This window comes from Bombus vancouverensis, chromosome 10 (genome assembly GCF_051014615.1).
Source record: "Bombus vancouverensis nearcticus chromosome 10, iyBomVanc1_principal, whole genome shotgun sequence".
Taxonomy (NCBI): domain Eukaryota; kingdom Metazoa; phylum Arthropoda; class Insecta; order Hymenoptera; family Apidae; genus Bombus; species Bombus vancouverensis.
The window spans coordinates 2,517,147-2,530,140 of record NC_134920.1 but is presented as its reverse complement, the minus strand read 5'-3'; the positions used below and the strand labels follow the sequence as shown (position 1 = coordinate 2,530,140).

The window sequence follows — 12,994 nt, the reverse complement described above, 5'->3', positions numbered from 1 at the left end:
CGAAATCTATCGTCTCCTATTTATATCGGAAGATGTGTTCTCGTGGTCTAACAACAAATTAAATAAATTACATCTTTAAAACTATTCACCATTCCACGTTCCTCTTTTAATAACTATCAAAAGCATCGTTCTGCGATCCCACATAATCCTGTACCTTTATCTCTACATCAAAAATATTTTATCCTCTGGTCTAGCATTAAAGAGAACGAAAAGCTAATATCTTTGAGGCCATCCTCATTTTCATAGCGCATGCTAAATTTTTAATAAGTATTAAAAGCATCGTTCTATGATTTTACATGTTTTATCTGTTTCTCCAATTCCATATTCTGACATTCATATTAAATAATATTTTCTTCTCGGCTAATATAGGACACAACAAGAAGAAGGACCACAGTACCATAAATCACTTTCAGAAAACCACCGCCTACACCTTCCTCTCTAAAAAGTATTAAAAGCGCAGCAACTTATCGATTTTGTTCCTCCCCCTCCATACCTCCCATCGCCACGTTTCTTTTCGTTCAAGCAATTTGACCTTCTCGTGGACGGAAAATTCTACGCGTCACCCTGAGCGTCCCGGATAGCACGTAGAAAAAAGTATCGATCATGGTGGCGCGTGACATATTGTCCCGGAAGGCGGGTGAGTCGCTTTAAAGTCGTGCCACGACGTCGTGTTACGTCCTTGATCCATCGTGGCTCGCGTCCGACGGAATACGGAAGAAAAGCTCGAACAGGCGATAGAACGACGGGATTTGGTTTGCGATCGGAGATTCTTGTCGGACGGTTTCGGTCTACGGGGACGCGCGCCGCTCGAGTGATCGAGATCATCCGGAGGATCCAGCAAACCCGCTTTTCGAGCCTGGATATCCACGCGAACACGCCGCATTCCGGATTCGTGCCGCGAGATCGTGGAATTCCCTCGCGAAGATGCAAATCTTAGACACGTTATCGTGGCCGTGACACAACTTCCCGTAGGAGAAGTGGAGAAGCGAGCCTCGCAACGTCTGCTTCGCCGCTCTTTGTCCGATTCCATCCACCTTCGGGTTCTCGACAATTCGAAAGGATTACACGAGTATCGAGAAATAAAAGTAGCCACGACGACTTTATTATTGCGCGCGTTCACTGCCGATCGAACCGCGTTGAAAAGTTTCTATCGGATTTCTTGTAATCGCGCACGAGGATCGCTGTTGGAAAGGCATTAGAAGGGGGATGGAAGTACTTTCGATGGTTTAACCAAGCCATTCGTCAACGACAGCAGGCGTGTATAGTCTACACATAGCGAGCATACTATGTAACGAGAACAAACACATAGTCGGTTGAGCGTAGTTTAAAGTAAGTACCTATATCTTAACAAGGATTGAATAATATTTGACTATCACGATTAGCATATCTACTGCAGCTAATAGAGACAAAAGAGGACAGCTACATGTACTTAATGTCATGAAAATCTCAATGAAATTGTACTCGTATATGAAGGATGTTAGTGAATTCCTTTCTCTAAAATCTTATGACCTCTATTTTTGATGAAACTTTGGAATTCGATGTAAATAGACTATGAGTTTTAAATTGCAGGTTCGAATAAATTGTTAATATATTACGATTTTATTACTGTTTTCTTATATGAATACTATTTTTTATGCCTTTATTATGCACACAATTTTTTCAATTTTGAAACTAATCTAGTAATTCTTCTAAGAATTTTGAACGAGGATATGTACGTATCATTACATACGAATGAGCAAACTAGGTTTTGACGTATCAGCATATCAGTCGAATGTAATGAACGAAAATGATTGAAGTTACTCTTCTATGAAATCGTTACATTACATAGTACGACTGTTTTTGAACATCCAATACCGTGTTTCACACAAAATCTACACGCTATTTTTATTTCGTGTCGTTGGAAAGTTCTCGCGAGAAATTACGATGAAAGTGCGTCCTGTTAAGAGGGCTGATCCTCTCCAGGAGCTGCAAGCAAACGCTTTTAGCTGTGAAAGCGTATGAAACGTTATAAAAGCTACGCGAAAACCGTCTTTTCTACGAGTTTCTTATACAAACTTAACAACAGAGCTCCAGCTGCGTTGATTCGGGTCAGCTTAATTAAACCTCGAAACGTTTTGCCCCGACTAACTGTCGCATTGTTGTAAGTTTGCGAATTTATCTGCAAAGGACGTACGAGCACCGCAACCAGAACTGTTTCTCGTGATAATTTATCACGTAGCCCGGTGATATTAATTGAGATCGTTATGCGTTCTGTCGCTAGCGTTTCACCGACTCTCGTTCTATTCTCGAAATATTATGCTAAGTAGGGATTTAGTATTATAACATTATACACGAGAGAGCAACCCAACTTTCCTCGTTGGGTACGATTGAGAAAATCAGTGATAATTTCAGAAGACTAGGGGGGAACTCTTGGAAACCTTTTATCGATCGTGCTCCGGAACGCTATAAGACGGCTGAAAAGTTCAAGAGAGCCGCTCGGAAGTTCTCTTGGGAAAGAAAGTTGCGAGAGCCTTCCGGTGAATCGACCACGAAACTTTTAGAAGAAGAGAAACGCGGCTACGCTGTTCCTCGAATGTTAAAAACATCTGAAAGCATTTTTCCATCACCTCGTTTTTTTCATGACTTACTCGCTTTTCTTTCTTCGGTTTTTACTTTTTCTTAAATTTTAAGATACCGTTGGGGGATAGAAATTGGTTGATGATTGATAAGGAATCGCACGCCGATTGGTGTACGTTCTAGAAGTCGGTATAATGGAACGATAGGTCGTATTATAATAAAAAAACGATTCAATTTCCGGAGGGATTCGGATACTCACGGAAACAGGAGCTGTGTGAGGTGTGGCTGCTTCCTGTGCGTGGTGAAGTCGACTGGGGCTGGGGCTCGACCTTTGGGAATTCTGGCCACGTTGCCAGGATCCTCCTTTGTTATTGCTGAAATCAAATTAAACGATCAATTTTTATCGTGTTATCGTAGGAAAAATGTTCTTGTTCGTTTAACGAACAACCTTCGGACGAAAAAAAATGAACACGCATAATCTTGATTAGCGAACAGCTGGAATGTACGTACGAATTCCAAGATGATTCACGTTTACGCAAGACCTTTGACACCGTCGTGTCGCATAGAGCCGAGACTTTCACATTGACAAGGGGTAAAAATGAACGCTGGGAAGCGATTAGATCGCATAATAAATTATTATAGGGCAAGACTTGTCATCGTGGTCAGGTAGTGGGTAATAAATTACGCGGCTGAGGGTCTCTGCGCGTGATTTACACGTTCGCTCGTCGATAATCGCCCTTCGGATATGTCGATATATTGCATCCGACAATGATCTATGAGAGGGTGATCTACGATCGTACGATCAAATCCATAGATCCTCTTGTTTGCCAATCGTTGAACGCATCAACGCTCGGAACTTTGCTAGCTGTTTCACCAGAGAAAATCCTCTCTGATTTATAAACTCGTTATCGTCAATGTTTTCTATGATCGTTGTAGTAGTTGCCGTGTATTTCCTGACGAAAGTATCACTTCGGGAGACTTATAAGAGCTAGTGCGTCGTGCAATGAATATATACATAGCACTTGGAATTATATACTCAAAGCCCTCCTTTGTTCCCCTTTCATAAATTAGAAACTCGTCATCGATTCCTCTATAAACGGATCGTTCGACGAGCTTAAGGAAGAAGACGCGTTTGTTGTTTCTAAACCGACAGGTTTTATCCGAACCACTCCCAAGCTACGAGAAAGGATCCGTCACGTCCACATTTCGACCGACAACCACGTAGAAAGTGGGATAAATCGATGCGCTTCTGTTGGTATCTCGTGATCCTTCGCTTTCAGATGAAAACGACTCGCCTGTCAGTCAAGCGAGAGACTCAGGAGCGTGGAAACCGTGTAAAAATTCGTTTTGCCAGCATAAAAATCATGTCTTAACGTCACACTCGAGTCGTCCGGGCGCACGTCGCGTCGTTCGAACGCACGTCACTGGAACACCGTTGCTCTTTTCGCCGGCTGACGACCAAATCGTTCGTTCTGTTGTCTATCGAACGGACCGTCGTCTGTCGAACGAACCGTCGTCTGTCGAACGAACCGTCGTTTATAGTACGGCGATATTCTCGCGCCGATAATGACGTATTAGGTCAGAGTGAAAGCATCGTGGGAAATGATTTGCACGGTCGCGTGCCCTCGCGAACAGGAAGCGTTCGACAGCAAGGTAAGATCACGCTACGGTATTAGGTGGGACGATTAACGCCATTAATGTCCGACTTTATGAGCTTTCCCAGAAGGAGTGTCGATGAGGGCATTGAAGCCAGATTTCACACAGAAACCTTGTTATCTGTCGGATTTTTCCACGTTGGTCGGGGCAATTTGTACGAGGTGTACGTGGGATAGATTCTAAGCAACAGAAGAACGCGTGATGTTGGCCGTGTGATTTATTTAACGGCGTAACAGAGTGCTCGAACGTCGAATGTGTGCCTGAGTACCAACCATCTTTAGTTAATATTTACCGGTAGCACCGGAGGGAAACAGAAACGAGGGAAAATCCTGCCTCTCGTTTCGGAAATTGAGACATCGAGACGTTGCTTGTGGTGAATCATAGACTAGCGCTCACGCGGATATTAGCAACCGTCGCGGCAACTCGCCGCGAGTACTTCTCGCACCGCACCTTAGCTAATCTCGTCGTTATCTAGAGTTTCGTAATCATCGAGCATGACATACGTGTACGGGGAACGAGGCCGGAATATTAGCTGGTTTTCGCGTGGAAAGTGCAAGGAACTCGGTCAATATTTCCAAGGCTGATGGGAACAAAACCATTTCCGTGCCATCTCGAAACGAAACCTTTACAGAGTCCCTGGATAAATATCTGCTGGAAACTACACGCGTTTGTACTTATAATTATCTCGATTGTTTAACGCTTCGACATTGCGACGCGAGAATCTTTCCGTTGACACGCTTTGGTTTTTTAGTTAAACTCTTGGAAATGGTATTGCGTGGCTTGTGGTTTCGTGTACGTTGAATTTTCAACATTGAAAATGGCGATCTTTTACGAGTATTGTTTAAATATTGATCTAAACGTTATTTTCGCGAAGCGGAGCCAATTACAATTTAAATTGTGGTATTTCGTAACTGACGAATTAACGTGGTAATACTAATAGCCTTTGCTGATGCGGGACACAGTACATAGATGTGTAATTTAGCGTAACTTATTTCGTTGTTTACCTTTCCTTCTAATCTAAATATGCTAAAATACGATACGATTATCGTCGAAGTTAAGTAGCACGTAAAACACATTTTAGCGGAGTTCGATAAGAAAAATGTATTTTTTCTCAAGGACGATATTTATGAACAATATTTTACGATCGAGGTGCCTACTTCGTCGCATGCTAAAATTCGCAATTATGCAATCATGTTTTTATTACGATCGCAATTAGTACGAATTCGTCCGTCAAGGGAGGTAATTCGATACTTTACGGTGGCATCGAAAAAATGAAATTTGTTTGATAAAGACTGTTGATCCAGACAGGTATACGCGACAGTTTCGTGAAAGCTCTCAAAACATTTTCACTCTGTAACAAGTTACAGCCGAATTGGATAACTCTGATTTATGTAAACGAAATCTGAGTTCAGCGTCGCCTAGGATATTTTGTAAAACTCGTATCTCTGTCACAACAACGTTTCAGCCTTGCTACCTCGTTCGTTACCTGTTACTTCAACTGCGTACGTAATTTTAAGAGATGGTCCAGCGAATATAAAAACGAACATAAACCTCCTCAACGTAGAAATGCAGACGGATAAATAAATATATACAAGTCAAAGCAAATAAAATTCCGAGACCCTAATTGATTACCATATCGTCAACGAGATCCACGACAAAAGTTAAAAAGAAGAAGATTGAATTATGGAAAACGTAATCAAGAATCGAATCCGAACACATCCTGTATTTATTCGAGCGTTCGTTCCTCCTGGAGAGAAACGGGGTGTAAAATACTAAAAGCCGACTAAAAGGCTGATCAGGACGAAGGGTTAAGGGCGACTGTTAAGAGAGAAATTTATTCAACGCTTATATCGGTGCTTTCCGACTGGTTTCGCGTCGTTTTTTCTTTCTTTCCTTTTTTTTCTTTTTCTTTTTTTGGACGATCGACTTTCCGACACAGTGCACAGATAAATCGATGCACCCTGGCCAAATAAACAATCGTATTTATCGCCCTAAGTTCACGTGGGTGTGCTGTTACAGGCCGTAAGAACCGGTCGTAAAATCTTACCGGTTTCGCAATACAGCTTCCCTCGTACAACTGCAACGCACCAACGCACCTATATACGTGAGTACGTAGTTGCGCTTTTTATCTTCATCGCTTTGGACGTGTCCTAGCCACGATTCAAATCGATTCAAAACTACCCCTTACGCCGAGCTGCGTAAAAATGTTTGTTACCGTTACTGTCTCGCTCTGACAGAGGAATTTGCTACGATTTATAGCCGATAGTACCGTGAAATCGATAATTGCCAAGCTTGGTAGTCGTCCGCTATAAAAATTTGTAATATCTCAAGACGAAGCGTGGATGATAGACAAGCGAGAAATCCCAGTAATGCCGAGTTTGCGTAAGGAAAGGAACAGCATCTGCATCTTTGTCGAACTAGACCAGCTTATTCACTGGATGACTGGTGTAAGGCTAACTGAAGGTGAAAGAATCCTGACAAGTACATTGTTGATTTTCTGATTTTAATGATAATTATGATTAAAAAAGGGTATTCTAATATGACATTTGCACATAGCAGAAAGTAATTGAAAAATATAAGTTTTGTAATTTAACCTAAAATAGCATTTTTATTATTATCATTATTATTATTATTCACGGGTGTAAGTATTAAGAATCAATATTTTAATATTACAACAAGTAATATTTTTAAACTTATAGAAAGGTTGAAAAACACATTTTTCGTTTCAAAAGTAAAGACAGTTTTGGCAATGCGAGATTGATTGACGACATATCGAATATTAAAACTGCTCTTCTGTGAAAAATGGAAAATCTTATCTGTTATTCTCGTGTTCTCTTCGATACGAGAGTCTGCTTTAAAGCTGTTGTTGCTTTTTCGTTAGTTGAAATCTGCGTACTAGAGGTTATATTTAAATAGCAGAAAAAAGTTAAAAATTCAAACTTCGAAGTTTATAAGCGATCAAGATCAACAATAATGTTTCAACCATCGAGACAAGATCAACACTTGTAAATACGCGTTGTTTCAAAAAAAAGGGAGGTCAAAAAACACTTCCACCGCGAGTTCGATTCATTTTAGAGTGCAGTAGACATTTATAACGTGAATCAAGCGCAAAAAATTCTGGCTGAAAATAACGGAGGTTTTTGCCAGACTCGATTTTCGAGAAAAATATTTGTGTGAATTTTCGCGAATCCGGGAGGTTTCCTTTCTTGAAACGAAAAAATGCAAAAGTTACAAATAAACCCATACCATAACAAATTTCACACCAGTTCCGACTTATTTCTTCTATGAGGAATTCTTCTCTGTTTGCAACGTATTTTCTGCTCTCACTTTTGCTCGTGTTTCACGTATCGAAACTGTTTGCAGTTTCGATTCCATTCCTGTGCGGTGTACCGACATGTTCAATTAAGCAGATTGCACGTAATAATTGCGAAACGTATAACCTAATTCGCAGTGTGCAGGGTATTCCGCAGAGTTCGCTTTTCCATTTTCAAGGTACACAGCAACGCGATCATTGAAACGAAATTACTTATTAATACATTTTTCTCGGTATCGTGGTAAATTTGTAGGTAACGCGCTACCTTGAGAAACTCCATTGACGTAACGCAATTTAATATATGTGTTTTCAATAACGGATCATACTTTCTAAACACTCTTTCGTACGATAGACATTCCACACACGGTTAGTCAGTTTTTACTTTGGTAATGCGTGCGGAATAAAGTGTTCGAGATCGCGGCTCGAAAAGTAGAACACTACGTGAGCCAGCTAATTAAATTTGAAAAGCAACACAGTGGATAGCTTAACATCGTAACGCACGTAATCTGTAAATTCCTAACTGCATCGACATTCGTTTTACGAGCGAATTGGATTTGCTCCGGGTATAAATTTAATATTAATATGCAATACAGGTAGCTTAATGAGTCATAAAGGAGCATAATAATCGATGCATGAGCGACATCGTCGGTCGGAAAAGTTGAAGAGATCAAAAGTAACGAAGAGTCGTGCATCACGGAGCGAACTTTTATTGCCAGCTCGGATTCGGATGTATAAATCTCTGGCAGCCATAAATCATCGAACGGTAGTGTGCAAAAGACAGAGATGGAAGCGCGTTTCTTTTTGCTCGTTGCTCATCGAAATCGCAAAAAATTAGATTCGATAGTAAGAAGATATCAGCGAATTTCCACGTCGTACGCGCTAACGACAAAATAAATTTCCTCGGTTCTAGAGATTTTTATACAGCAGATCGCTATCACCAACGTACGCGTCGTTTCTTGGATATATTGAGACATTAGGACGAGAGGAGTGGTTTTCTGATTGCGAGCCCGCGACGTTGGTAAATTTTCACCGTTGGAAAGTTACGATAATGGTAACTTTCAAATTATGATATTGCGATTCCGGGTAACTTTCGTATCGCGAAAATTACGATATCAACAAATCACTGGTTCGCGGAGCTACGGTGTATCGACAAATTACTCGGTCGGGGGATCACGATACCAACAAATTTCCACGTCGTCAGGTCGCGATAGTGACAAATTTTAGACCGTGAGAGCAAGCGATATCGATGATTTTCGGGTCGTGGGATCGCGACTACGAAACTGCAAATTTATCGTTGGATTAAAGACCCAAGGGATGTAATACACTTTCGTGATTGCGGTGCAAAGTGGTGGTTCGATTGAATTTCTCCTTTTTCGTTAAGGGGAACTCGCTTTCCTCGGGGATACGAAGTTTTTCGAACATGTAGCGGAACCTATGATCGTCACGACCACGTGTCGACCAAGTCGTGGCAAGGATGCCATGTCCCACGAACTATGCGTTCTCGTGAAAGCCGATACAACCCTACTCGCTACATGACTATCGAATTTCAATTTACGATATCATCGTTTAATTATTACGATCCGTTGGTAATATATATCTTATGTTATATGTCTTCCTTGTGATCTATTACCTTAAAACGTAGCCTTTTCTATCGAGGTTTCAAACACATTTGGAGACACGTTCGTTTAAACGCATCGATCCTCGCTTTCTGGTATAGAAGAGAATTTTTCAGCGTTGCCAACGAGAGACTGTGTGCGCGCCCTGTTGATGTAGCGAAGTTACAAAGAGAAGAGGAATTCAGGTGATCTGTCGTTTACGAAGGTTTTTCGCCGCGCTTTCTCGAGCTCTCGATCCATTTAATGGCCCGCCAACAGGATATAAGTTTGCCGTTTTAAGTTTTTTCAGAGATAAAGCAAACGACATTTATTTCCGCGTTTGTTTGCGTTCTGACTTCGTTGCTGATGAAATATACCGTGAAAATGGTAACGGGAATAAATCGGAAATAACATCAAAGGGTGACTAGAAAAATAACAAACATAATAAAAAGTATAAGTACGATATAAAGTACTTATGCGCGTTTATGTAAATACAGCTCATGTGCAGATACTTCTACGATAGAACATTTAGATACATCGTGTGTAGGATGTGAAACGTTTGGTCGAAGAACAGCTGCCGAAAAGCGTTCGAGGAATTCCGTCTGGATCGTCACAAAAAGCAAACGCATCGACAAGCGACTCAAACGATATATAATAGAACCGATGCGTCGAGAAGAGAAGATCGGAACAGCCGTAAATCGCTCGTGATGCATTTCCGCGTGCAAAGTGCTATCCTATTTGCCAATTCATATTCATGACGGCGTGCTTTCAATAATATCCGAATAATCTTGACGTTGGAATCGGACTCTATGCACGAACAATGGCACTTAACGAATATTCGCCATTTCACGCTTAGCCTTTGCGTATGCAAGCGCCGGCGCAGCTATTTTTATTTCGAGGGTTAATCACGAGAAAGCGAACGTTCTATCGTTAACGTTCTATTCTACTATTTTGTATGCCTCAAGCTGAGCAAACCGAAAGTATGTAAATTACTTTCGGTACCGCGCGCTTGATTAAGCGATCGGGCAACTGATAAAATGCTAGAAATCCATTTGATGGTGTTTAAGTTAAAATTAGTAACTAATGACTGTACATTTGTAACATTTGCGTAAATCGTAGCTTTTCATTTCATTTTCACAAATAATCACGAAATCGAGAATTTTTTACTAAATGTTAACAAATATTCTGACTATGTGCAAATACAGGTAACACGATTCTTCGAGCGGAAGAAAAAAATAAAAGCTGGAATGGTTCCAAAACCAAGGAAAAAAAAATACAGCAGGTCGTGGCAATTCTACCTGGAATCGCATCTAGCAGTTTGTTATCCCTGTTTTTTTTTCTCTCTCTCTCTCTCTTTTTTCATTCCCCAGAAAACAGACAGACCGTGAAATAAAATTTCCGTGGTAATCTTCAAACTATTGACACGTTTGCGAACAAGCGTTCCCCGTGAACAAGGAAAGTTCTCCGGTGTTCTGATATCGATGTCGCGAACGAAACGTAAAAGCATTCGTGAAATTAAAATAAAAAGAGGAAAAGAATCGGCCGCGGAAAGTAACTTCGAATATAAGGGAAGGAAACTCCGTTCGAAACGAGAAAATGAAAATAATAGAAGAAGGAAAGACGTTGGCGAACGACGATCGATCCGAAAACTTTTTCTCTGATTCGGGAACGAAAATACCGAATCATTGAGAACGACATATCTCACGTGCTCATCTCTTCAAATTCGTGGTCTCGACGAACTACGTAACGATTTTACCGGATTAAGTTCCCTCTGCTAAGAGGATTAGCAGTTTAAATCAGTCGTTGAACCATGTTCAACGGCAATTCGTGTCACAGTGCGGCAAACTTGTATTCTTTCCGCGAAATCACCGTGAGGACGCCGACTTTTGGGTACGTTCCACGCCATTTTAAGAAACTTCGGCTAAGACCCCCTCGTTTGATCATTTCCATGCAGATTACGATAGAGAGATAATGTTTATGCCTTTTATACTTATCCACTTAAGTTGCTCGTGGTTGACATAAATTTACCAGCGAATCGTTAATTATTAACTGCGATTTATGATTGGTCAACCGATTGATTATAACGATGGTAGAATTATTAAATTTCAAACGTCACTTATTATATTACGTTATATAGCAACTCGTTATGGGTAATGAACATTCGTAATTTTCAGTTTGATATATTTCTCACTGCCTTTGATATTTGATACCGTACATTACGCAATGCGGAATTATCAATTTTATTAGATATTTCATATTTTATTTCGTCCCGAATTACAAGAGTTTCACGCTTCGTTTAAAGGACCGCGAAAAATGTAGCTCCGTTACTCACAGTGGTTTCGAATAAGTACATCGGCGGAACCAAACGCGCATAAAAATGATATGCTGCTCCAATTCGTTCCACGAGAAATCGTTCGTTCGATTCACACAGCCGCTGGCTCATTTCTTTCGTCGAAAACACGTTAGATCAAGTTCGAATCAATTCCGTAGACTTTTATTCTCGGTGATATCCGAAAGCGAATTCATCGATTCGCCTATAAACTTCATAGTAACGTTTGATGTCGACTCAAATGGATCTATTCGATTCGAAGATGATATTCTTGTCGTAGCACAGATGGTAGAGTTTTGAACTGCTTTGCGATGCAAATAGTGATCCACGAATTGTTTACAGCGTGTCAAATACTTGTTTATCGTAAGATATTCTAAACTAGAGAACTATCGATATCTATGATGTATATTAGTGGCGGAACAAAACAATTTTTATATTTTCGAAAAATCCCCAATGTTCCAATTCTTAACCCTATGTCAAAACAATAACATGTTGCAATTTGAATTAAAGTGGCCGTACAGTAAAAATTTGTCTGCAGCAAAGATGCAGCAAATAATTTTTATTCTCGAAATATTTCCAATATTTCGATTCGTGTGTCTGCAGATAGATAACAATTTTAGATGGCTGTGATCTGAATCGAAATTACTATCTTATCCACGGCGCTGGATAATCTTAGGGTGTCGCGAACATCCAAGAAGAAAGAATTCCAAGAAAAATTCTTGATATCGCGTCACTACCGACTGCAGAAGATGAGAAGAGAACGAGACCACTCTCTCCCTGTACGCTTTATTTTCTTTCCACGGTGGAAGGTCATTGTCAGTGAATAAAAGGGAAACGGCTGCGAAGCAATCAAGGCGGCCATATAAATGGTAGCAGGAAGGAAGGAAAGGCAGGCTCGAAGGAATAATGAAAAAGAAAGTGAGAGGCAAGAAGAGAACCGACGGTCGACTGAATTCCAACATCGTCGTTCCTAGTAGAATGGCGATGCGTAGGACAAGGTGGTTTTTCTAAGGCCACGTTCACACGGAGCGGAACCTCCTTGTACCGTAGCGGTCGTTCTCACAGTTTTCAAAAAGGTCTCGAGCGTGGTTATAGTGTTGCCTTTGTTTTTATAATAATGTCGCGTCGGAGTTACCTCGCTAGATGCTTCAATTTTATTCTTGTTTTATTCTTGTTTTACTTCACCATTAGACGTTATTAATACTTTTAGGTGGAACGTCGTTAGAGAAATTGTCGAAGGGGGACTTCTGACACCGTAAGCTTAAATATTTGTTCTTAAAGCTTCGCTAAGAAAGAGTCTATTCGAAATGTTGTTACATATGTTGGACAAAGCTGAATTTTAAAGTGGGGCTGAAACGTCAAAATGTCTCACAGGGACGATAAAGTGTACCTGATTTTCATTCGGCCGTTTCTCATTCATGTCACGAGCTTTCATACGTAAGCTCGATTTGTAAGTTAAGTCAAATTAAAGTTACTGCTTTTCACGAATTAAATGGAACAAATCCGTTCAGTTGAAAAGGATTTAGATCGCAAAGAGATACGTTG

At 40.6% G+C, this 12,994-nt stretch overlaps 1 protein-coding gene across 5 annotated transcripts in view; it reads right to left on the bottom strand.

Moving 5' to 3' along the window:
* Nucleotides 1-12,994, bottom strand: part of RhoGEF3 (Rho guanine nucleotide exchange factor 3) — a 135,169-nt gene that overhangs the window by 23,968 nt on the left and 98,207 nt on the right. For all 5 annotated transcript variants that reach the window (XM_076622369.1, XM_033338953.2, XM_033338954.2 and 2 more), the window contains one exon: nt 2,816-2,930. In XM_076622369.1, coding sequence (XP_076478484.1) covers nt 2,816-2,930 — 115 coding nt within the window. The remainder of the gene's footprint in view (nt 1-2,815; nt 2,931-12,994) is intronic.